Below are 26,312 nucleotides of genomic sequence, written 5' to 3' on the forward strand. Positions count from 1 at the left end.
AAGCACTTCCTAATGGTGATTTTCTGCCATGTCAGATCAGATGGCACTAAGGCTCCATCCATCTGGTGGGAAATCTTGCACGCCATTGTAGCAGCACAGGGAAAGGGGCCGGAGGAGCAGTTCAGGAAAAAGTTCCAAGTGCCCAGCACACTATGCCAACTGACTGCCATCACAAGTTCACAGAAAGGATTAGGGATCCAACAGTTAATCGAACTAATCAATTATTACAAAAATAAAATAACAAAATGTCATGTCATTATAGGCAAAAAAACGATTTCAATACAAATTCAAAAATAGTGACAACAGCTGATACACAAGATATGCCATTTTCACTATGGCTGCACAACACTGTTGTGAGATGATGAAGCATATAATAAAGCTTAAGTTGTTGATCTATTTGTTGATAAAAAAAAAACTTTTACAATTATTGTATTAATTAATTAATTAATTATTAATTATTTGATTAATCAAAAAGCAATCGATAGAATAATCGTCAAGAAAATAATCGATAGTTGCAGCCTTAAAAAAGGATAGCTTGACAATTCCTTCCTTGGTAGGCATTAGGCAAGTAGGCACTATGCAATAGGCACTGAGCACTCAGCAGCAGGGCAGGCACTGGGCTCTCAGCAATAAACTAAGCAATAAACTAAGCACAAGGCAGCTTTGCTACCATAGTCCCACCGATAGAAAGCAAGGTAACTCCCGGTCCTGTAGCCCTCACCTCCATTAGTGAGCAAATGCTTTGAGAAGCATGTCAAAGAGCTGATCAATATCAGGTTGCTTGCCACCCACCCTGGACCTCAACCAATTTGCTTACAGGCTCAAACAGATGCATGTGATGCGTTGCTGTAGCAACATATCAAGGAGTTGGCTATGTTCTACTGAAAGTTGTTAAAAGCACACAATACTTTATTGTTACTGTTCTGTTTGCCCCCCCAAATGTTAAGGGTCAATAAAATACAAAGTAACCAAATCTTGGACAGAACATCTATCTAGAAATCTAGAACAGAGATACACCCTCTGGTAAAACAGTAGCCCACATCTTCTTTAATTAATATGACTTAACAACATATAGGCCAAGATATGCATACACTATGTTTTATATTATAAGCAGAAATGTCTTGCGACTCAACTTCATTTGATCCCAATGATTATCAATTTAGAAGCATTTCCAAAAGAAAACACTTTATTCCCACTAACCAACATTTAATTAATTTCAATTAAATTCATCAAATATTTCTAAGGCAACTTTCATGAGTAGTCCCTACTCAATACAGACATTTTTGTAATGTCTGTATTGTTTCTTGTTTTTTGGGGACTACGGATGGAAAGTAGCTTTCGCTAAATCCGGTATATTTACATTTGCTCATGTGTATGTATTACACCTGTCTTGTGCTCATCAATTGTGCACTGTCCCCACCAAATAAATAAATAAAGTAAAAGTTAAGAGTAGCAAAGCTCTGAAAAGGAAGGCCATTTTAGCTCAGGGACACAGACACCCAGTTTATACATCTGTCACCATGACAGCTCTCTTCATTGTGTGCACACTTCCTGTTCCCTTCATATGGAGGCAAGAGAGATATACAGGGCCCGCCTGTACTAAAGAGAACACTTATGCAACAGAGCCTACTGGGCTAATCAGTGGAACGTCAATACAAGCTCATCTTATGTCCAGTACAACCAGCCTGTAAACATTAACACAACACTGACTTTAACAACCAGCACAGGCCCAGCCCTGATACAATTAAGTGCTTATCTAACGGTTATCCAACTGTCAACTAACGTTTTTTTAGAACCATCCCCAAACAAACACTGTAAGCTGCTCTCAATTTAAAATTGACCTCCACAAATAATATGAAAATATTTTTGGTACATTGCATTACTGTTGAAATGTTTGTGTTGCCATGACACCACCAGCTGTAATTTATATAGCCTAATTTATATACTGTAGTACGAATGTTTCGTGTTAAAACAGAACTGATCTACAAGCTGACAACGCGTCATATGGCAAGGCATTGTCAGCTTGTAGATCTGTGCTTTTCTGACATGCAACACTGTCTCAAGATTATCTGCTGACAGTACCAGAACTTCCTTAATTTATTTCCACTGACAACAATTATTCTTTGACGAGATTTGCGCACTTGCCAACCCGATTACACTCCGGTGAGATCACTTGACTTTACCCGTTTGGTAGGTCCAGTCATCGGTGCACGTACCTCGAACACATACAGGGACGTGTCGGGCAAACACTTTTGCTGCACTGCTTTAGAAAAATTATCGCTTTAGGCAGAATCAAACAGACAACAGAAGCTATTTCTTTATGAAAAATCTGAAAAATCTGAGAATATCAGAAGACGCTAGAGTGGCTCCGTATCCTCTGTAATTTAAAAGCCAAAGAGCAAGTCTACACAGCATTGGTAGTCGGTGGGTGCTTATTTTGTTCCCTGGCTGCATGGCATGTGCTAGTGTAGCGATAACGTGTCGCAAGATCAAGTACGACAATATATCACATATCGATTTTTTTTCTCCCACCCCCAGTGAGAACTTTGGATGGGATGGGGACTGGGTTCTGTGGCAGGGGTGGGGGTTGAGGTAAACGTCCCTTTGTATGCTCATTATTTGTTGATTTATTCTCTTCATTTCAAAAAATGTAATAAAAAAAGTGAACAACCCAGCCTATATTGTCATTCTCTTCACCAACCACATGGTAGAAAAAAGAAACAACCTTCCTGTTACTCAGAGAGAAGTTATCAAGACTCCACTTAAAGAAAGTAGAAAACAGTCATACAGAAAACATGAGCAAGCCATCAGGCCACAGCAGCAGTGTGGTTGGCCTGTCACACAGTCCTTCTGGAATGTAGCCTCTGCCAGCAAATCTGCTAAACGGAAAGCACTCTAGTGTCTTCTTGATAACAGTGGCTCTATGAGGCACCCCTCGCCCTATTCTGGGTGTCAAGATAAGGACAGCCCTGTTGCCTTGACTGCTCTCTACACAATCACACCCTATAGCGCTGGTTGCTGGCACTGTTTACCGTCTTCCCTGTCAGCGACTGGAGCATGCCAAGACCCTCCATACTTCACTAATACCATATCGACAACGAAGAGAAATCTATTGGACAAAAGTTGGAGACTAAAAGAGCCAGCAGAGGCAAGAGAGTGGCAGCTGCTGGACCCTGCTATTATTACCACCTGAAGTCTGATACTCCCTAGGTCTGCCAACAGGCTCCTCCTGTGGAATCAAGTTACATCCCTCAAAGCTGCAGGGCTTTTTCAGCAACCTTGGGCTGCTAAGTAATTGCACACGGTTGACCTTTGACCCCGAGCAGTTCCAAATTAAATTTAGAGGGAAAAAAATAAACACCTCACACCTGTCTGTGTCCACAATGGACAAATGCTCCTGAGGGAAGACTAAGAGGAATATGTGGCCAAGATGATGAAGCAATATGGTGCTAGAATGAATACCCAACAGCTGATAACAGTGGGAAGACAAATAGGTCAACTACGTATTGTAGAAATCATCAATGGAACTGTGAGGGGGATAAGAAACAAAAAATATGCCATTCTATTCTGCCATTAACTACAGGAGAGAATAGCTGCAGGAAATACTACAATTTTACTGGGACATCACCTATTTATTTGCTGTGGAAGAATACAAAAATGCCAACTGCTTGGAGGAAAAAAGATAAAAAGAAAGTGACAGCAACCAAAGTCAAAACATACGTCGACAGTCGTAAGAAAACCCCTAAAAAATGCCTATTTCCTTGAACAAATATTGCTCCAAATACTAGTCCTGAGGACAGCGGATGAGGCGAGATACTGATACTGGGGCAGATGTGATATCAATATTAGTGAGTACAAAATTTGGATACTGATATATCGGCTGATATGATTGACAGACAGACATGCAGAGATAGACATACAGACATACACATATAGCGGTAGAGGAATTTTGAAATTGCACATGTTTCCTATGGTTTTGAGAGAGTTGAGGTGGACCTGTGGCTTGCAGAGAAAGAGATGTATTTGTAGTTGAGAGAGTTTAATAAAAGACCATTATCCATGTCATCTTTTACAGGGGGAGTTACATCACAGCACAGGGCTTAGTGGCAAAGAAAAACTTCTATTTGGAAATAATATTGGTCTTACCCAGATGCCAAAGGTGAAACATTAAAACAATCGACAATGTCTCCTCTATTAAAAAAAGGGTTAGGGTTTAAAAGGCTGCGTCTGCGCTGGATGCAACGATATCACAGCATCATGTTCCGTTTAAAATATTATAGTATTTTTTATATTACAATCCAAATCCAATATCCATAATGTTATTTGCTATTTGAATGGATCGCAGTGCAAAGTGAACTTTTGGCAGGCATATAGAGAACAGCGATGAGGTGTCCGACTGTCCGATGCAAAGGAGACAGCAAAATAACTGCATGGTATGTAAATATCTGATTAACGGGGCTCTGCGGGGGCTCCTGACATGCTGCTCCACCTAAAACATCTCTAAATGGCAGTATTATGCAGATTTTATTTGTGACAATAAATTAGTTAAAATCGCCCAACATATGGAATTTCATAATTAGGTTATAAATAATAATAAATAAATAAATACACAAATAGACCAATTTCTATATTTACACAAGCATCTTTCTCTGCATTCTGTTCTATAAAAAAGGTTTTCATAGCAAACAACATATACCATATATACTGATATGATACCGATATATCTGTGATAGGCCAATATTGGCTACTCTCGGCAAACTGATATGGTCAGGCTCTACTAAAACCCTAAACCCTAGAGCAAGGCCAATAGTATTTAATACTTTCACATCCTTGTTTAAGTATTTATGCATGTGCTATCGACGACACCCACCTAGGGACTAGTAAAGATTTTAATTAGCTCTGCCTCTTAGCTATCTCTGGTGCAATACAATTATTGTGCACTGTCCGTTATCAAGTAAACAAACAAACAAATCAGTGTCCACAAAATGCAGTATATGGGGGTCAACTTTGAACCTCCCCCCTCTGCCATTAGCAGATCAATGCAAGTTCGGTGTTACCACTCTGTATTGAACTGCCCTGCCCTCAATTTGTTTGTCTTCAGCATCTCTAATAAGTGGAGCATACTGAGTGCAATTTGTTGTACGTGGGCCTTTGTTTACCCAATACCATTAGCCTTCAGCTAGTACATTTAGCCAGGGTTGCTGTGATTCACTCACGTGCCTGGCATCTCACTAAAAACACAGTTGTGCAGCGCCTGTGTCGTCTTGTGAATATGATGTCCCGTGCTCATGAGATAAAGGGTCCAGTATTTTCTAAAGCATGTGATCACCATGGTATTTCAACTGTGAACTTATGACTGACTCCGTTTGTTGTTTGGAAGTCTTCTACTCATAAGATCGACCTATTAAGATTAAGAAGAGATATAGTTAGCTGGCCTCTTTACTGCTTGCACTGTTATGCCTGATTTATTTCATACTTAGTTGTGCGCTGCCGGTGCTGTAGAGTGTTGTGAGCTTTCAGCGCGATACACAAAGCACAACCAAGAATAAATCAGATTTGCCTTTTCTTCCGCTATGTATAAGGCAACAAAATATCCTGCGGCCTGCGCATTGCGCTACTAATGTGTTATGAATTGTGAGAAAAACTACATTTAACTCTGTTATACTTACACACCCAGTCACTGACGTTATTTCCTAATTCTACCAATGAAAATTTTCTAAAATGGCAATGGCAAGTGACATTGCATATGTTACGGTCTGCTAGGATTGTGTTTCTGTGGCACTTGTAGTGAGATGTGTGTAGTGAGAAGAGAGTGGCAGATTAAACATCATCAAACTGCAAGGACATAACAATTAACCTACAACTTCAGGCTGGAGGGATGCATGGTAATAACATGGCAACATAGTTGCATGAGCAGTCCTTAAAATGCCACGTTTAGTAATGTGCAAAGGACTGGGAAACTATTAACATACTACAGTGTCATTTGTAGAGGACCAGTTGACTGACCATGACTTGCTAGAAAATATAAGAGTGGACGTATGGCATCTTCATAACAGCCTTGCTATACAGACAGAATCTATCTATTTTCGCCTGACATTTCTCAGATATATTAGGAGGCCAGGATCCCTGTGTTTACTGCTTATAAATGATAATATGACGTCTAGAATCTATGACACCATGGATAGTGTTAGTGATATTAATTCTTCACTGGAGACAGCCATGGTCAACAGTACAACCTGGATGTTTGTGTCTGTGAGTCCAAAGGTCTATACTCTCCTCAACTTTAACCATGAAGCTAGTTAAATGTTATCTAGCTAAAGCTCCAAACAGATCTGCTGAGTGTTGTAGCTACAGGTAATATCTGGTTAATACATTTGGTAAGTAACACAAGCCTGGTACACAGTCAAATCTGCTGTGTTTTGTAGCCTTGGATCAAGACATTTGCATATCTATAGATATGACAGCTAAAGTCAGACTTGATCAAATACATCTATGATGATAGTCTAAGTCTTGATCCAAGGCTAGTACATTTGTAACTCTGAGAGCTACAAATGTGAACATTTGTACATAGAGACATACAATTTACTGTATGCTTTGATGACACTAGAATTGAACAACATTGTGCGGCAGATAAATCTACAAGCTAATTATGAATTTATGAATAATTATGAACAAGACATACATACGAAGACAAAAGTAAGACATAAGATGGAGCTTAACTAAACACATGTCTGTTGTTAATCATTAAACGTCAGTCAACGTGAGCTACGGTGTCACAAAGACAAAGAGCTGTTTTAGTTAGGATATAATTATCAATGTTCTGTGACTACAGTACTTCCATACATGAGTGGATTCTAGGTACTCTCAGGGTTCCTTTTAGGGGTTCTAAATTGACCCTTGCAAGTCTGTAACTCTGACAGTATACAAATGGAACCAAATGGACCACTGTCAGGGTTAAGGGGAGACCTTGAAATGTAAAGATTTGAGAACCACTGCGTGACATAGTTAACTATGTGTCATACATACTATAAAGCCACCAACACCAACTTAGCTCCAACTTTGACCACAACTCTCTTATCTGTAAATAAAACAGCGCCATTAACAGCCGTCGTTTGACAAAACCATAACTCACCTTCACGTAGAGGAACAGTCGGTAGAATCCAGGGCTTGTTCTGTGAACATGTTATGGGTTTATGAAGCCATACCATGATGCACAGTTTGCCTGCAATGCTGCTGCCATCTTGTCCTCCTACTACTAGACGACAGGAAGAGAGAGGAGCTCGACACTCTCGCCAACAACAACACCACCACCATCATCGACGACCACATTATTTTTTTTAAACTTCAAATAACTCCCGCAGTCAAACGTCCACCATCACCCTGAATAGCCACGGGTGAAGCTGCTCACTTTCAGATTCTTCTCCTGTCTCTTTGGGCGAAGTGGCCCATCTCTGAGAGGGTGTCCGTCACCCTTCTTTGGCAGAACGGTTTTACGCAGGTCCTCTAGCATCAGGTCCCTTCCTCTCTTCTGCCGCTGTCTGCTGCCAGTGTTGCCAAATTGTGTGAGAGAAACAAGCAACCAGCTCTAGGAAAACAAGCCCAAAATAAGCAACTTAGGCCACCCACATGAGCACTTTTAAACCTATTAATGCGTCGGCTATTTGAAAATAGCCCATGTACAAGCTCACAACGTGTCGTGAGCTTGTAGATCTGCAATTTTCAAAGATTCTTGCAATAAAATGTGGAATATTTGGAATATTTATTTTTTTGAAACATTCTAACAACACAAATGCTCTCCTGGGCACAAAACATTTTCATGAAAATATATGAGAACCAATGGTTTGAATAATAATTTAAAACAAAATTGGAGCCTAAATAAGCACGTACACTTTAGAAACAAACAAGCCGAAAACCCGCAACCACCAATTTGTACAAGCAACTTTACAGTAAAAGAAGCCCAAAGTCGCTTATAATAAGCCGACATGGCAACACTGTCTGCTGCATGCGAGATGTTTGTGAACTGACGGCATAGGGCAGACCATACTAGTCGACAGTCAACGATAGCAAAGAAAGATCAACATATGTGTCATCCGTCTCCTAGCTCATTGTAATGTATGTTATGTTCTTTCTTTTTTTAAAGTTGTGTTCTTAGATATAGACAAATAAATACATATACAAATAGACTTTAAAATGTACTAATAAATAGAAAAACACAACACTGAACTATGATTTAGAGGAGAAGAGGATGGAAAATCTAATGTTCTCTATATGCATAAGCACTAAGCAGGGCACAACTCAAAATCATCAAAGAATGGGAAACACTAGTTTAATGTCTTCAGGGACAAATGTATAAAAAGGTGAGAAGAAATAAAGAAAAGACTAGTGATCAGCTAGGCTGTAGAATGAAAAATAATATTTGTTTTATTATTTTCTTGTTGATAGCGAGACAACCTCTAGAAATCATTCTTCAGAATCTGGTGAATTTAGGTGTAGCCTACAAATGAAAGAAACAATTCAGGTCATACTTCCAAAACCAACCAAACTGGGTCAGATAGCCTTTTATGTCAGCCTATGGCTCTACAGAGGCTGTCAGAAGCAGAGTCCCCTGCAGAAGTTGGACAAATTGAGTTGTTAGTTAAGCACAAGCAAAAGCACTCTGTGTAGACACTCCTCGGACAGTCAATAGTAGGTGACAAAGAAAGCTGCTCAAACCCCCTCTTACCCACCTGGGGTTCAGCTGTAACCTTATCCACCAAAGGGTCTTAGCTACACCAGCCCCCAGCCCAACAAAAAAACAAACCTCCAGGCTTGATAAGCTGGCAACAGGTGCAAGCTGTTCCAAAGCCCCCATCCCAAATGACACCCCCAAGCCCCTGCCTGCCTGCCTGCCTGCCTGCCTGCCTGCCTGCCTGCCTGCGGGGGGGGGGGGACATTTTATACCAATGTCATTATAAGTTACACTTATCAAAAGTTATAAACTCTTTACTTTATTTATTTATTTATGGGACAGTCCACATTAATTAATGAACATTTCAATCAATAAACATGATATCATGTAAATATGCCGGATTTAGCAATATACTAATTTCCATCCATAGTCCCACATACAAATACACCACAGCAACAACATGACAACACAGAGAGAACATACAACTGCTTAAAACTAATTTTAAGAATAGCCTACCATAACTAGTTCAAATCCAACAACAAAAAAAACACATACCTACCAAAGTCTAATACCTAAACAATAGAATATCTAAAGCCTCATTTGAAATATCTAAGAACTCATGAAAACACACTAAGCATTTTATGACATATAAGGTCAAGTGTAAATGCATTGTAATCTGCTTATTACACTGTATAATTACATTTATAAGCACTTATTAGAACACTATAACACTATTAAGCCTTTTATAATTCATTATAAGGTCAAAGTGTCAGTTTCATAATCACTTGGTACTGACATCACAGACATTTTGGTCAGGATCATAGTGTATAATTCCCATAGTTGTAAAAAAAAAAATCAGTATTTATAACTACAATTATACAGTGTTAAATGCAGATATAATGAATATTGTTTGATTTGTTTGATTTCATTATAAGTAGCTATTATAATGCATTAGACGGGGTGGGGGCCAAAGAAGTGTAATGTTAACTCCATGCACACACATGTAGCCTACAGTCAATGATGCACAAAAACTAAAATATAGAACTCGGTGGTCTTTTGCTCTGGTCTGTTTCTGGATTACCATTGTCGACACGCTATGGTTATGTCTCCCCCTGCTGACCGATTACCTATTTACATGAGGACCTGTAGAGGTTTGTGAGAGGGACAGTCACTACTCTCCCTCAGTAAAAAACAGTCTCTCTCTCTCTCTCTCTCTCTCTCTCTCTCTCTCTCTCTCTCTCACATACACACACACACACACACACACACACACACACACACACACACACACACACACACACACACACACACACACACGCACACGCACACGCACACGCACACACACACACAGGTTATTAAAAATAGCCCTATATTGAAGACATTTTGGTGGGGGAGTGAGTGGGGTTAAAGTGGTTAACATTCAACAAGTGTCAACAAATGAACAGGTGAAAGCCATTAAGTGTCATTTGCATCATCCTCCAATAGTTTTTATACTGTAAATATTTGTAGAAAATGTAGACTACTGCAGGCTAAACAACAATCTGGTACCACCCACCCATAATACAAACATGGGCAACTTCTCCTTCTACAGCACTGCCACCCAAGTAAAGTGTGGAATACCCTGACCCCATCCCTCAAATCCCCTCATCCCCATCCCCCCTCCCCTTTTTTTCCTACTACATATAGTGTTTTATATTTGTGATGATATTGAATGTTGGTGCTATTTTATGTTGATGAATTGAATACCTGGACCCCAATGGAAACAAGACTGCAAGGACTTTTTTGGAGTTATCCTTTTAGACAAAGTGTTTGACTGTACTCGTGCTGTTTTTACATTTCTATGTCTAATACAATATTCAATCAAAGAAATTGCTCAACTGCTTACCTCTTATGCCCATGTATGGAACCTAACGGGTCCATTTGGTTCCATTTGTACACTCTCAGAGTTAAGTTAACATAGATTTTACAATATAAATTGGGGTCCCAGAGATAGAAATGCCATTAAATGGGGGTCCGTAGTCAAACTGGTGATCGTTGAAATTAAAATGGTTGAGAATCACTGCTAGAGCCGTAAAAAAATCTTCTCTTATGTCCCTGGCATATCTTTTGAAATGGGGGTCCGCAGGCTAATAAGTGTCAATTTGGGGGTCCTTGACATGAAAAAGTTTGAGAACCACTGCCTTACAAAGCTCACGGTGGTTCCAACCTGCTCAAGAGCGCCACTAGCGGCTGAAAGACGCTTAAATTTGGCCTCGCTCTGAACAAGGAGGAAGTAAACCATTTTTTCGCCATTTTGAGAGAACGACCAGTGAACTGAGCGCCCGCCTGCCAAAACCCCGTCGTCTTGAAGATATGCCGATTTCTTAGCCGTTTTAAAATATTATATTACTATCATATTATTGTGTTTACGTCCTTTTGCAATTGCATCTAGATAATTCTCCCCCCAACCATGTCCACCGAAGTAGCAGCCGACCAGGTAGGCAATTGGAACGCTTAGCATAAACATGCTAACTGAAGAGCTAATCACATTGAAACGCTTCTAGCACCGCAGTGCAGTCTGCAGGCCTCACGATGCTAACGTTAGCTTGTTTAGCAGGCAAGCGCTGCGGAAATCTACAAAAGTTCAGAGTGACTCGTTTGCTATTTGGGTGTATATATATATCAGTTAACCACGTCATGCAGTCGAGTTAACGTTAGTCCAAAAACATGACGTAGACTAGGCCTACATTGACACATTTTATTAAGACGAAGGTGCAACACGTCGAAATACATTGTCACTGGTTGGCTAACCTTTCACCCACGTTAACTAGCTACGGTTAACTTGAATATTCTGTGGGGTTACAACCAAGAAAACAGACAAGGTTGCATACACTCTATTGTATTTCTTATGTTAAACTCAAAGCAATGCAATTTTACATTTTTTTCTTAAAGCGTGTACTTCATGAGCATTGATGTTTAAAATACTACTTTATCTATATCCTCTAATGGTTAAATCAGTTCCATGTTGTTGTCCAAGGCCTTGTTTTTGCATGGATCAGTTTTTTGTGCCAGTTCGTCTTAAATATGCTTGAGGTCAGAACAGATGCAGCTCCTTTTTTTTTAGAGGTCCAGACACAGACTGGTCTAAGATAAAAAAAAAAGCAGAACTCATAACCTGAGACCTCGCCTCACCAGGCTTTCCGCAGTACCTATGGAAAGTCTGGTTTCTATTTACTGCTCTGGATCCTGATCCGGTCATGAGCCCGCCACACTCACACATACACATGTAAGCGCCGTTTCCATATCCGATCTAGAGAGATTCAGATCGATCAGCCACCACCTACCTGCAAAGCAAATTGATCCCAAGTCTACATTACACCCAAATGTCAGATTTTTTTGCACTGGCTTCCAATGAGTTAGATTGTTTTTAAAATATTGTTGATTGTCTTTAAATCAATCACTGAATGATTTATGGCCACATAATACATCTTATCTATCTCGTCATCATACATTACAGACTTATTTTACTTTATGAACCATCAGAGTCTCAGGTTGTCTGGGACCGGTCTATTGACTGTTCCCAGAATAAATAAACACTAGGCAACCTTTAGTTATGTGCCAACAATAACCACATTTACATACAGTCCCAAAACAAAAGAAGCTCCAAGTCGGCCTTTATTAAAACATTTCAGCCTACAATCCTTTTCAAGGTTATCTTATGTTTTTATTTATGTATTTGTATGATTTTAAATGCCCTGTTTGACTTATGTAAAGCACATTGAATTGCTTTTTTTTTGTGTATGAAATGTTCTATACCATCTATATAAATAAACTTGCCTTGCCCCAAAGTCTGTGTGCAAACTGATTTCATTGTCTGGTTTCTTATTGTCGCATCAGCTTTATGGTTGTTCCAAGAAGAAAGTGGGCATTCTACTCTAAATGGCATTTAAAGTGCATCTGTTAACTGTATATTTCTGCCCTGTGAATTTGTTTTCCTGTAGGCTGCTGCAGCAGAGTATATTCCAGAGAAGGTGAAGAAGGCTGAAAAGAAGTTGGAAGAAAATCCATATGACCTTGACGCATGGAGCATTCTGATTCGAGAAGCACAGGTTTAGTGACACAGGGTTGCATTCCTAGGGGTTGTATAACATTGGGACCAGGGTGGAGGGTGGGACTGGTTATGGTTAAAAAGTTATAAACATGACATCCTTTTCCATATAGGAGGAGTGCTTTATCCTTTTGTTAACTAGTATAAATGTAAATGCATTCTCATTCTTCAGAACCAACCAATAGATAAAGCAAGGAAGACATATGAGCGTCTTGTCACCCAGTTCCCAAGTTCCGGCAGATTCTGGAAACTATTCATTGAGGCTGAGGTTAATATCTTTTATTTCTTTGTGTGCATGGCTGGGCATTTTTCTAACATGATCAACAATGTGACTTTCACACAAACAAAATGTTTCAAATTGACTGAAATTTAGAGCCACAATCCTAAAGTTCAACAAATGAGTTGAGACGGTGTTGAATACATATTTTTGCTATAGCCTATAGATATCACAATAGAGATGCAGCTGCAATTGGTAAGTTAATTTTAGTGGGTTAAAAACAACAAAAAAACAAACCAAACAATGGAATGTCTAAAAACAACCTTGAGTGTGATATGAATATGGTAGGCGAAATAAGGATTGTGTCTTTAAATGCCAAGAAAGGGAAAATGAGCTCTAATGACTTCTTTTTCAGAAAGTCTGCTTTTGTTCCTGGGTTTTAAAATACATATATGCGCCGTTATTTTAAATGGGGTAAAGTGCATTTGTTGCATGTTTGATCTGCAACAGAATTAAAACTATTTTAATAGTATTGGAGTGCATTAGCCTTTTATTCACTTGTCGTGTCTATTTATTGCCTCCTGTGTCATTTCTTTGGGGTAATTTTTGTTTAAAACAAATACACTATGAAAGACAGCTGAGGTTTTTTCTTTGTGGCCAAATCACTCTTTTATTTGTTGTGGCCAACTCACTTGAGTCAGCCCCCCACCCCACCAAATTTGTACATGACACAAGATTCATTCACCCCCATCTTTTCTCCCCATACCATCAGTTATTGATGGTGTTTGCTTTTCTTTTGCACTGTTATGCATTTTTATTTAATTTCCATTTAGTGCATTTATTGAGACTATTCCCTAGCAGAAATTCTGAATCATAACTCAGAATATACAGCAGTTCTTTTTATTAAAAGTAAATTCACACAGGGTTTGGTCAAAGGTTTAGGAGCCATTAATTGTTTTGTATTCTCAGCAGTGACACATGCCCCATTCACTCCAGACATTTAGACTAAATGCAGGCTACAGAGTGAGGTTCACCCAGCACGTTTTGGAGAATGTAATAGACTGAAGCTAAGATTTATTTTTTAATGCTTTATTACAGGTCGGTCAGGGTAGAGAGATTACCTAGGGCAGAGAAATAAGAGCTACAAGACGTGGGTCAAATTCAAACACAGGCTCACAATTAGCATGGACTGCACTAACTAGCTGAGCACCCATGTTGGTACAGTTCGCAAGCCTAGTTTCCTCCAGAGAAACTCACTCAAATCATCCCCTTTCCCTTTTTGCAGTTCAGTTAACCTTGAATACTAGCTGTATCACTAGCTCTGGCCCATAGCCTTAGGAGTTCCTCCTATCTGACTGTATTTTCCTCATTGAACGGGATTAATGTATACACTAAAGTAAAGCGTATACCTTTGCTACTCACCGAAAAAAAAGACTGTCTTTGATTGTTGAAATCCTTTTCTCCACGTGGGAAAACTCACACCCACTTTTTCTGTAAAATACACTTTTTAGCCAGAAAATAAAACGATCCACCGGACGGAGAAACTTTTGATTCACTCAATTGTGCCACCAACAGGCTTTTTTTTTTTTCGGTGAGTAGCTAAAGTAAATTCTCTATTTATTTGTTTTTACTTTTAGTGTAGATGCTGTGCTCCTGTTCAATGAGGAAAATACATGTACAGTTGCATATTGTTAAGGAGCGCTCCCTAACGCTGTGGACCAGAGCTACCATTATCCCAACAGGTGTCAAAGCAAATCTTGCCATTACCTGCAGGTAACGCCAGCAAATTATTGGAACCAACAAATGATTAATATCAAGAGTATAACAGTCAGTTCCCCTAATACATTTTGTTTTGGTAAGTATGTGAACAAGCTTAGTACATGGCCCCTTTCACTTACATTTTATTTTGGTAAGTACTATGCAAACAAGCATAGCACATGACCCCTTCCTTAACCACTTAAACCCTATATCATTATTTGACTGGGGTCCCCCCCCCCCCCCTCCCCCCCAAATCTATACTTGTCTTGGTCCCCACCTTTTTTCCCCCCCGCCCCTGGTCTACACACCAAATCGTTGCAGAAAATAGCCTAGCTCACAGCGCGGTGTATTGTGAGCTTGTAGATGTGCTATTTTTGCCGAATAGTTTGCCTATCATGACATGGCCAGAATGGGGATACTAAAGTTATTGTTGTTAATATCTATACCTTTTATACAATAGTTAGCTTTTTGACCAGATTACATTTGATTAACAGTCCATTGACTGTGAAAGCCCACATTGTCCTAATGGAGTGAAATGGGAGGATTCCACATTATCTTTTACTGTACTGTCTCAGATACAATTAAAAGTAGACAATAAAAACAAACTGCAATAGGCACCCCCAAGACTGATTTTCTTTGTTTCCTCCATGTTTTCCGTAGTAATACATATCTGAACCTTGTGATGTGAGATTGCCATAAGAAAGAATATTGGAATTTTGCTGTGTGTATTTAAGTGCTGTCCTAGAATGGCATCGCATACAGTGAGACACTTTTTCGATTGCCAGAAGTGACATTAGATTGCAGGTTTAATTTCACCATAACTTAACTTTTCTCTCTCAGCCCCATCTTTGGTGGATAATCTTGTTCATCAGGCCATATATGATAGCCAATCTTTGATTTGATTTCAATTTGGTCAATTGATTTATACATGTATTATGCCATGTATGGAAGTAATAGTGTATTCAGCACTACCCAATATGGGACCTATTTTTCTCCATTTCTCAGCAGAATTGACTTGATTAACAACCTATTGTTAGGTGCACCAAATATATTGAATTGGACTTGTTATTGCTGCAACTTGAAAGCATTTATGCTGTATTTCGTGGTTATCTCTTGATGATAGTTGTGCACACTTTCCTGAAGAAATGGTCGTTAGTCTGCAAACATGGACATGTTGAGATTGCAACAATTCTATTTGCATATTTCCATCCGATTTATCTAAACCTAGGTTAGCATTTAGATGGCTTCATTGTAGAGCAATATGCTTTATTTTGGGTCAGTACATTTCTTCTAATCCTGTGCAAAACTCTGTCTTTCTGGCTTAAATTTATATAGTTCATTTTCCTCTTCTGAGAAATGTGGGTAGCGGTAGCATTTAGAAAAGCTTGCATTGCACTGAGCCTTTTGTGTATATCGCAACCCCATGCTTTGCAGAGTGATTTGCTAACATTGTGTAATAAAACATGTAACCATAGAAACTGCATTTTGAATTATTGCATCTGTGGCATTGCTTTATAAAGGCAGATGTATCCTTTATGTGCATTGACTCAGTTTAATCCATATACCATTAGGCCAATTTGGCTTTCTCCAGAAAAGTGATTTACCTGAAAGTTACTTCAGCTTTTGCCACTCACGTGGTGTTTTTTGAGTAGGACAGGCTGGTTTATTGTTTGACAAGCACATCATTTGTTTCAGGAAAAAAGCTTTCCCTCCAAAATACTCAGAGGGAGGCATTGTTATTCAATCAAGATCTAGCTATTATGATCTTGTGACTTTGCAGGGTTCGATATTTAATTCAGGGTAACAATATTCTATGTAGGTAAATGTCAAACCTTTGTTGATTCATCTCAATAAATGGTCAAGACTTGCATTTCATTTGTGGAACTTCTTTTCTTTTCCATTTGCTTATTGGGGGCCTGGTACACAGGCAACATTGTAAGGCAATGTAACTAGGTTGTACTTTTGTGAGGACTGGCACATTAAATGTATATGGACAATGTCAGGTTTTAGAAACTTTTTGTTGTCTTGGCTACCTACCTTAAAATGTCTCCTTGGAAAGGTTCTCATACTACCTAGCCTTTTCTGAATTATGAGTTCGATACATCTTCAAACGGTGCCATTTCTTTTATAGATACTGCTATTGACCTTAATAACAGGCTATTCATCTGTAAATATACATTTACAGATAAATTGCAGTTTTGTAGGTATTAATTTGGTTCTTGTAGCTCCAATGAACATGTTAAGTGTAGTTGGTAAAATATGATTTGTCTCCATTTCCGATATAGACATTTCTAACCAGGTATATCTTCCAATAGTGGCTTCCTAAATACACATTTTATTGCTTTGGTAGCAATTTAACAGGGTAACTTTTTACATTTGCCGTTTCTATTGATCGGTGTGAGATCGACAGCAAAGCGCTGGGCAGCTACTGTGAGAGGTTTCCTGGCCATGGAATCTGCATGACCCTGTCCTCCTAACCTGCTTAAAATGGTATTCGTTTTTCAGAGTTAGGCCACAATTGTATAACATGGTTACAGTAGTTTAACGTTTCTACCCATATACACCGCCTGTGTGGTATTGGCCAACAGGTTTCCTTGTGGTCTTCCTGTGTGGTAGGAACACTTTTCCTGTATGCATTGGATAGTACCATAAGGAGGAAGCAGAGAGACTTTATTATAGCAATAACTTACTAAGGAAACAACCTGAAAGGAGGCTGTGAAGAGCTTTTTTCTGTTTGAGTGGCCTATTATTGTATTATACTCATTATTGTATTATACTCAGTATGTTTAATGTTCTTTATTTCAAACTTTGCACAGGATTTGTTTCTGGAACACATGACAAGAGGTGTTTAAAATTGTAGGTTATTTGGCACAAAATGCAAAGAGAATAAACCCCTCAACATAAAAAAAGACATTTGTCATTCTTGTGTGAAATTCACTTTGTTGATCTTATAAGGCTTTGGGTGTGTGTGTGTGTGAGAGAGTTGGGAAGTGTGCATGAATGCATGTTCATTATAAGCCGTTGGTTAAGAAGATGTTGAATTAACATGCATTTACACTCTTATTCACAGATCAAGGCTAAAAACTATGACAAAGTAGAGAAGGTAAGTCATCACACCAAGTCCTCTCATCAGCTACGAATACCTAGTTTCACTGATCATCAAAACATCTACAGCCTCTCACAGGACTTTCTGATGTCCCTCTTAATTTAGTTAGTCACTGATTATAACTACCGGTAGTCTAATCAATGAACGCTTAATGCCCACCCACAGAACACTTGGTTGATGTGGCCCAATGGTTACCTACATTCATAATGATGATTGATTTTCCTAAAGTCTGGCTTTTCTTTTACCATTTTCTAAAATATGTTGCCCTTTAATTGATTATGATCAGAGTGCAAAACGATCTAAACATCTCCCCTTACAGTTGAAAGTAATGATACCTAAGCATTTCAACCGTAGAAACGTACCGCATGGCCTGAGCAACATGAAGGGCACCCCCTAACATAGAACATACCAAGTCTAATCTCAGATTGTTGAAAGATGTTCCATTTACCATTCTTTCAAGTCTGGCTTAATTGAATGGTAATTTTTGTGGATTATTTAGTGGATTCTGTCAGTACACTTCATTATGTAATATAACTGAATTACTTCCAGACTGTTCAGAGTTACAGCCTTCAAACCTGTCCAAATCTCATGCTAAGGAGGAACATGCTGTTAATTTATTTGCATTAACACCAACATCCCCATATAAAAATTGAGAATCTGTTCACAGTTTTACTGAATAAAATGCATCTCAACACGGGTACCATATTGAGTGTTTTATATTAACTTTGTCAGCACCTTACATACAGCCCATAGAAAAAGCAAAAATACTAAATGTATTAACAAGCAATAATATATTGGCGTAAATAATACAAGTTAAAATCAAAGAATAAATTAATAAATAGGAGAATTATAAAAAGCCAAGAAAATGTGAAATCATTGTTAAATGCTAGATTAAAGAGCACTCTGGTGTAGGGGTAAAGTACCTGTCCACCACTGCGGAGTCTAGAGATTTGAATCCACCGCGATAGATCCAGCTTGGATGAACGGTTACAGTATATGAACACAATTGGCTGTTAGGGTGAGGGATAGCTTGGTGGGGAGGGCAGTCTTGGTCATTGCGCTAGCAGCTCCTATGGGCTGTGACGGCATCTGTCAGCGGAGGGTGTTTAACTGGAGAAGTAGGACGGAGGCGCCCTATGACCTCGCAGGGAAGGCTCCTTACTGGCAGGTGAGCCAGAAGAGTACAAATAATTGCCTAATCTGAATTTGAAGGAAAAATATATTACTTCAGTATGATAACTGGGAATATCTGCAGTAAATCAATCATCAATCTCTTTGTTAGCAAGAGAACCTGAGATTGGAGGGACAGAATTTCATGAAACTTGGTAGGGAATAATCAGTAGGCTGCCTGGAAGAGATTATGAACTTTTGTATCGTCAAGGTATGACTGAAAATAATTGGATCAGACTTTTCTTCAAATTAAAAGACGAAACGGTAGGCTACACTTAAGAAATTATAACAAATTTGGTCTGGGCTGAAAAGGTCATTGTCAAAGTTGAGAACAGATTGGCAGATTTCCATGAAACTTTGAGACTGATCAGTAGGCTGCCTCGAAGAGATGATTAAAGTTGGGTCCAAAAAGGTCAAGGCCATAATCAAGAGTCATAACTAGATGTTTGTGTGGGCAGGCTTGTTTATTTCATTTTTGTTCTGTAGCTTAGAATCAGTAATTTGTAATAACTTAGACTTGGCAATACTTGCAGTTTGTTTGTAGTTGTACTTTTGTACAAACTGAGCTTTTTCAGAATATATTTAAAATATCTAAACCCGGGGTGGGCAACTTTGATGATGGAGAGGGCCACTATATTTCCACACTCACTCCAGAGTGCCACATTGCGTATACTGTTGGGCAAACACTTATCTCCGTATTTGAACTTTTTTCGTAAATTAATGCCGTACTTCGCCATTCTATGTCACACAAAAGTACGCAAAAATAGCAGATCTACAAGCTCAAAACGTTTTGAGCTTGTAGATCGTCTATTTTTGTTTTTTAATTGGAATCCTGATTATTATTTTTCTGCTATTTTTTTAATTGGAATCCTGAAATGTAACAATTTAATTTCAAATGCATTTAGTAATACTTATGTTAACTTTATTAACTTAAATACAAACGGACATAAAAAAGACAATAGATTTTGAATACTAGTCATTTAAGCTACTATAATATAGGCTGAAGTAATTAAAGCGGGTCATGTTTGCATATTAGGAATTGTAACAGCTGAAATCAATAATATATCAGTATTCCGATATTAACCTGCCGCATTAAGGGAAGGTGGGGGCCGCATGTGGCCCCCGGGCCGCCAGTTGCCCATGTATGATCTAAACTGTATACTGTTTCACGATCTTAGGACCCAAATAATGTATCAGCTCTATCTTTTCATAGAATAGTTTCATAGTGTTTTGGTAGAGGCATTTCAATTTGAGCCTTGAATCTAATCTAATATTAGTATAATTTCTCAAAATGCAACTACCCACCAGGCATTGCCTCCCCCTACATCAGCCAATAACATCACTCATTCACATGATACACTCCTTCACTGTCACTGCTGTCATGTGTGATTGCGCTTAATTATTATTCATTTAATCATTTTATATAGTTCCTTTAAGTACAGTCACTTTTAGCTTTCCACTTTCCCCTTTCTAGCTGTTTCAGAGATGCCTAATGAAAGTCCTGCACATTGACCTGTGGAAATGCTACCTCTCATATGTCCGAGAGACCAAAGGGAAGCTGCCAAGCTACAAGTATGATTTTGAATTTGATTACCCTTGAAAGAAAAGTATGACAAATTAATCACTTTGTGTACTCCAGTCTAAACTCTTTTTGCCCACTAGAGAAAAGATGGCCCAGGCGTATGACTTTGCCCTCGATAAGATTGGGATGGAAATCATGTCTTACCAGGTAAGTCTTGCTACGGTATTTTTTTGTCGTCGTGGTACTGTGATATGATAAAATATGCTTATTCAGGTCACTGCTGCTGTCACCTAACCGTTATTCTTTTATCTCACAGATTTGGGTGGACTACATCAACTTCCTCAAAGGAGTGTAAGCAGAATATGATTTTCTTAAAAAAATCCCCTCTTAAATGAATGCCCTATTTTATACTTCAATGTATGACAAAGTGTCCTGCAAAAATAGCGGATATACAAGGTCACTACGCGTCCTATGGAGGCTATTTTAGCCATTTCAGAATATCTTATTAATTGCTTTACATTTTTGGCTATAATAACATGCCCCAAATACTATTTTCTGAAAAGTAACGGTTTTGGATATACAAGGTTTCTGCCCGACAGCGATATTACACTTGTTTCAGTGTGATATGAACGGAGTGAGCCAGTGTTTAATTATAGGTTCTTTCATTGCGTGTCCCATTAGTGAAGCGGTGGGCTCCTACGCAGAGAACCAGCGAATCACAGCAGTGCGGAGGGTATACCAGAGGGGCTGTGTGAACCCCATGATCAACATCGAGCAGCTGTGGAGAGATTATAGTAAATATGAGGAGGTGATGGACATGGACGCCTTAATAACCCATTTATGTTTATTGAATTCATACTCATAAAAATGTGAGTGGTCTTTCACGCTGACTTCTTTTATTCTGAACAGGGCATCAATGTGCACCTTGCAAAGAAGATGATTGAAGATCGCAGTAGAGACTACATGAATGCCAGGAGAGTGGCAAAGGTGAGATGTAGCGGTGGAGTGGCAAAAAATAAATAAATCATACATTTTGAATCTTAAACAAATCTGTGTTTCGTTCATGTGTCTGTAAATTAATCTTGGACTGTTGTGTGGTGTATGTAATGCAGGAGTATGAAACTGTGATGAAGGGTCTGGACAGGAATGCACCCTCAGTGCCACCCCAGAACTCTCCTCAGGAGGCCCAACAAGTAGAAATGTGGAAGAAGTACATCCAATGGGAAAAAAGCAACCCACTGCGCACAGAAGACCAGACCCTAATTACAAAGAGAGGTGACCTGTTATGGAGACCATAGACCAAGCTCATAGTTCTGTATTAATACAGTGGAAAATCAGACAGATGTAGATCTTTTACATTTGTGCTGACACGCTGAGGATATTGCTGTAATTCATGAGCCTAGGACCACAACTTGATATTACTTGACATAGTTTTTCATTGTGGTAGTATAGAATAGGCTGGAAATTTGATTAATGATAAAGAATAGGCTGAAAAAAAACTCAATATATGTGGTCTATGGTTTATGGGAAGCTGGTTGGTTGTTCAGTTAGGTAGTTGGTCAGTCGGTTGGTTTAGTTGGAATGAGATGGGGGTTGACTCTGGATTCTTTGGCGTGAGATGAGATGGGATTGAGACTGGATACTTTGGCTTGGAGTCCTTGTGCCTCCCCAGAGGGGGAGAGAGAAGGCTTGAGACTAAGTGTAGGAGGGATTTGAAAGTCTGAACCACAAATGGGAATAGGTCCAGTCTGTATTTATAGAACTTGGCAACTTTAGTATGGTCTGATCAGTTGTGCTCCTTCCTCCCAAGCCTCAGTTATTTTCATAAGTCTATTACATGTTTTAAGACTTGGCGTTGGCCAAACAACAGCCTGTGACTGTAGGTCTTGCATAACATTGAATATATCTTGCTATATTCAGCGCAGCCATCTCAACATTTGTTTGCATCTTGTGTTCTAGTGATGTTTGCCTATGAGCAGTGCCTTCTTGTGCTGGGCCACCATCCTGATGTATGGTATGAGGCAGCACAATACCTGGAGCAGTCCAGCAAACTGCTGGCAGAAAAGGGGGTAAGAGGATGCTAATACATCTTAAGCATGAAGTGTCGCACACCCAAAATAACCAATCTGCAATGCGTTACTATTTTCAAAATTAAACCTGTCAAACCTATTTTTTTTATTGGCTTTTAGGACATGAACAATGCCAAGCTGTTTAGTGACGAGGCAGCGAACATCTACGAGCGTGCCATTGCGACTCTTCTGAAGAAGAACATGCTGCTATACTTCTCCTTTGCTGACTATGAAGAAGTGAGTGTACATGTTGGACAAACGGCAATACATTGGTAATTAAGAAGTAAACGGATTTGTCTGATTTTTATTTTCTAATCCTTTAACTTCTGCTCCTCCCAGAGTCGTATGAAACATGAAAAGGTCCACAGCATTTATAATCGACTGTTGCTCATTGAAGACATCGACCCCACTCTGGTCTACATCCAGTACATGAAGTTTGCCAGGAGGGCTGAGGGCATAAAAATGGGTCGCACCATCTTCAAGAAGGCCAGAGAGGACGCACGTACACGTCACCATGTCTATGTAACTGCGGCGCTGATGGAATACTACTGCAGCAAGGTGAAGACATAAATACTCCCACTCTCCCTTAATCAGTTAAAATGTAGTTTTATTATAAACAAAATGAGCCATAACCACATGCCTCCATAACCTCTGAAGCACCAACCACATGCCTCCATAACCTCTTAAGCACTATCTACTTTGTTGTAAGTGAAATAGCGAAAATAGCCAATCTACAAGCTCACAATGCGTTGCAACGCATAGTGCGCTTGTACAGTAGATGTGTTATTTTTGCAGAATGTTCGCCTATTATGACTTGCCCCAGAATAGGGATGCTAGAGTTCATGTGGTTATTTTTTTGTCTTACAATTAGTCTTTAAATCCTCTCTTGTCTCTCTTCACAGGATAAATCTGTGGCCTTCAAGATATTTGAACTAGGTTTGAAGAAATATGGTGACATTCCAGAGTACATTCTTGCCTACATTGATTACCTCTCACACCTTAACGGTAGGTTGTGATTGACTCTTTTCATACTGTAGTTTATACATGCGTAGAAAAGGGAATGTCAGGCATCCAAAGCTACCTTAAAAACGTTTTTTTTTGTTTTGCTGTACATGTATAACTTATATTGTGTGATAGATGCTAGAGCGCAGAGAGGATTTATAACATTAATACTGAGTTTCAACTTTGGTTCACTTACCTTTTGTTCAAGTTGTGGTGGCTATAGATTTTGCAAGAGGCTTTGTCTCCCAAATGTAAGATTGATGAGTGACTTTTCCTCCATCCTCTTGTTCTCCCTCCAGAGGACAACAACACTAGGGTACTGTTTGAGCGTGTCCTCACCTCAGGAAGCTTGTCGCCTGAAAAATCTGGGTAAAGGCAAATGTTGAATACATTTTGTGCGTGTGTGTTAAAGTGTGGTTGATGTGCTAATCCATGTCTCTAATACTTTTTATTCACTTCCCCCCTCAGTGAGATCTGGGCTCGGTTCCTAGCCTTTGAGAGCAACATAGGAGACCTGGCTAGTATTCTGAAAGTGGAGCGCAGGCGTTTCACTGCCTTTAAGGACGAATATGAGGGCAAAGAGACTGCCTTGCTGGTAGACAGATACAAGTTCATGGACCTATACCCTTGCTCTGCCAGTGAACTGAAAGCCCTTGGATACAAGGTGTGTACACACACTACAGTCCTTTGTTTTAAAGGCAGTTTAATAGGTCCTGCCTTTCCTTCGGCTTAGATATATTCTTTCTTTTATAACCCTGTGTCATCTGTTGTGTTTGTAGGATGTATCTCGTGCCAAACTCGCTGCACTACTCCCAGAGACGGTGGTGACCCAGACTGCACCCTCAAAGGACGAAGCAGACCGTAAACCTGAGTACCCCAAACCGGACACCAATCAGATGATCCCCTTTCAGCCCCGTCACCTTGCCCGTATGTAACACCTATGCACCATCTGCCTGCTTTGTCAGCTTCCCTTGATCATAAACCTTAATTGAAGAAGAAAAAAACAACAATAACAACTAATTTGTCCTCACATGTCTGAAATTGTCTGTTAACCACAGCTCCAGGGTTACACCCTGTTCCTGGTGGAGTCTTCCCTGTCCCTCCAGCTGCTGTTGTCCTCATGAAGCTTCTTCCTCCACCCACATGTTTCACGGTGAGTAGCTGCAACAGCCGAGCACGCAAAACAGCTGATGAATTTCAAGAAGCAAAAGCCATTGGTGTATCCGTATAATTTCAACAATTGGGCGTCTGTTTATTTCTGTCCTATAGGGTCCCTTTGTTCAAGTCGATGAGCTCATGGAATCTTTCAGGAGATGCACACTTCCTGAGAGTAAGTTGCTTTTCTCAGCCCTTTAGTCCACTGGTTCTCAAAACTTTTCATGTCAAGGACCCCCAAATGAATATGTATTTGGCTGGCCCCTCATCTGAAAACATATTGTGCCAGGGTACAAGATTTGTGTTAAAATGTTTCAAAATCTTCAACACTACACTTTTTTTTAAAATGGCACATCTACAAGCTCACATTGCGTTGTGATGCGACACATTGTGAGCTTGTAGATTGACTATTTTCAAATTAAAGTGGTTAAAATAATTTTGATGCTATAAAACACATTTTGCTGGGGACCCCACTTTGAGAACCACTAGTCAAAGCCAAAGCTCTTCTGTTTTCATGTTAGTTTGTGTCAGCCCCATGACATAATAAATGTTAATCACTTTTCTGTGTGCTTTGCAGCGTGCGAAGCCGCTGTGGAGCTGATCACAGGCATACAGCCCAATGCAGGTGGCGAGGGCAACGGAGCCATGGAGAACCACAAGTCACTGAAGAGGCCCAATGCCGACTCGGATGAGGAAGATGAAAAGGGAGCCATAGCCCCACCTGTACATGACATCTACCGCGCACGACAGCAGAAGAGGATTCGATGAACACAATCAAAACACCCATGGTGTTTGCTTGGACCCTTCAGGAATGTAACCCTCCCTGGTGATCGTATAGGGTGAACCTACCACGTGTCTACGTCTTCGTGCGTGTGTCTGACAGAACCTGCTTACTGTTGAACCTTGTACAACACAAACACACACACACGACTACACAAACTTTGTGTTCATTGTGGCTTTTTTTTTTTTTTAACTGGACAAGATTCTGTACAAAGTTTTTAATTCAACCCATTGATCTTGGCTCACAGTTGTTTTTGTGATGACAAAGTGCAAGTCCTTTTTTTAGGTAAACTGAGAAAATGCATTTCCTTCAAATAAAATGGGGAAAGAAACAAAGCATATTGTCTGTTTTCATTTGAGTCACTTTTATTCTGCATCTTAGTCATTTCCTAATCAAACAGCCATGTAATGTTTTATTTTTCTCTTCTTTTCAACAAAAAGCTCGGATCATTAAACACTATTTGCATATTTGGTCCATAAGGGGGCGATAGACAAACGATAATATTGAACATGACCGTGACTAACAATCCAGTTCAACCAGTTATAATCAATGATGGAAGAAGTACTTCTGTTTTCTTTTACTTAAAAGTAGCAAAGGTCCTGTATTCAAAATTGAATAAAAGTACTGGCATCAAAATAAACTAGTACCAAAAGTAAAAGTACTCTTATATGCAGAATGTCCCATTTCTTGTGTGTTTTTACCTGTACAGCACTTTGTTTGATTCTGTCATGTGAAATGTGCTATATAAATAAACTTTGATTTGATTTCAATTTTCAA

The 26,312-nt window shown here is 39.4% G+C and overlaps 2 protein-coding genes across 3 annotated transcripts in view; one reads left to right on the top strand and one right to left on the bottom strand.

Moving 5' to 3' along the window:
- Window positions 1-7,520, bottom strand: part of hipk3b (homeodomain interacting protein kinase 3b) — a 56,102-nt gene extending 48,582 nt beyond the window's left edge. For both annotated transcript variants that reach the window (XM_080443291.1, XM_080443290.1), the window contains exon 1: window positions 7,133-7,520. In XM_080443291.1, coding sequence (XP_080299417.1) covers window positions 7,133-7,208 — 76 coding nt within the window. In that variant the 5' untranslated portion in view covers window positions 7,209-7,520. The remainder of the gene's footprint in view (window positions 1-7,132) is intronic.
- A 3,449-nt stretch (window positions 7,521-10,969) lies between these two features.
- Window positions 10,970-25,876, top strand: cstf3 (cleavage stimulation factor, 3' pre-RNA, subunit 3). Its single transcript, XM_080438347.1, has 20 exons — window positions 10,970-11,144; window positions 12,649-12,756; window positions 12,928-13,023; window positions 17,801-17,833; window positions 20,481-20,578; window positions 20,669-20,735; window positions 20,845-20,879; window positions 21,210-21,336; window positions 21,438-21,515; window positions 21,641-21,803; window positions 22,488-22,597; window positions 22,718-22,834; window positions 22,937-23,155; window positions 23,500-23,602; window positions 23,899-23,968; window positions 24,068-24,263; window positions 24,379-24,526; window positions 24,658-24,752; window positions 24,869-24,929; window positions 25,332-25,876. The coding sequence occupies exons 1-20, from the start codon at window positions 11,118-11,120 to the stop codon at window positions 25,520-25,522; spliced, it is 2,142 nt and encodes a 713-aa protein (XP_080294473.1). The 5' UTR covers window positions 10,970-11,117; the 3' UTR covers window positions 25,523-25,876.
- Window positions 25,877-26,312: the final 436 nt, after the last annotated feature.

The sequence above is a fragment of the Gymnoscopelus braueri genome (assembly GCF_963280865.1).
Source record: "Gymnoscopelus braueri genome assembly, chromosome: 1".
NCBI lineage: Eukaryota > Metazoa > Chordata > Actinopteri > Myctophiformes > Myctophidae > Gymnoscopelus > Gymnoscopelus braueri.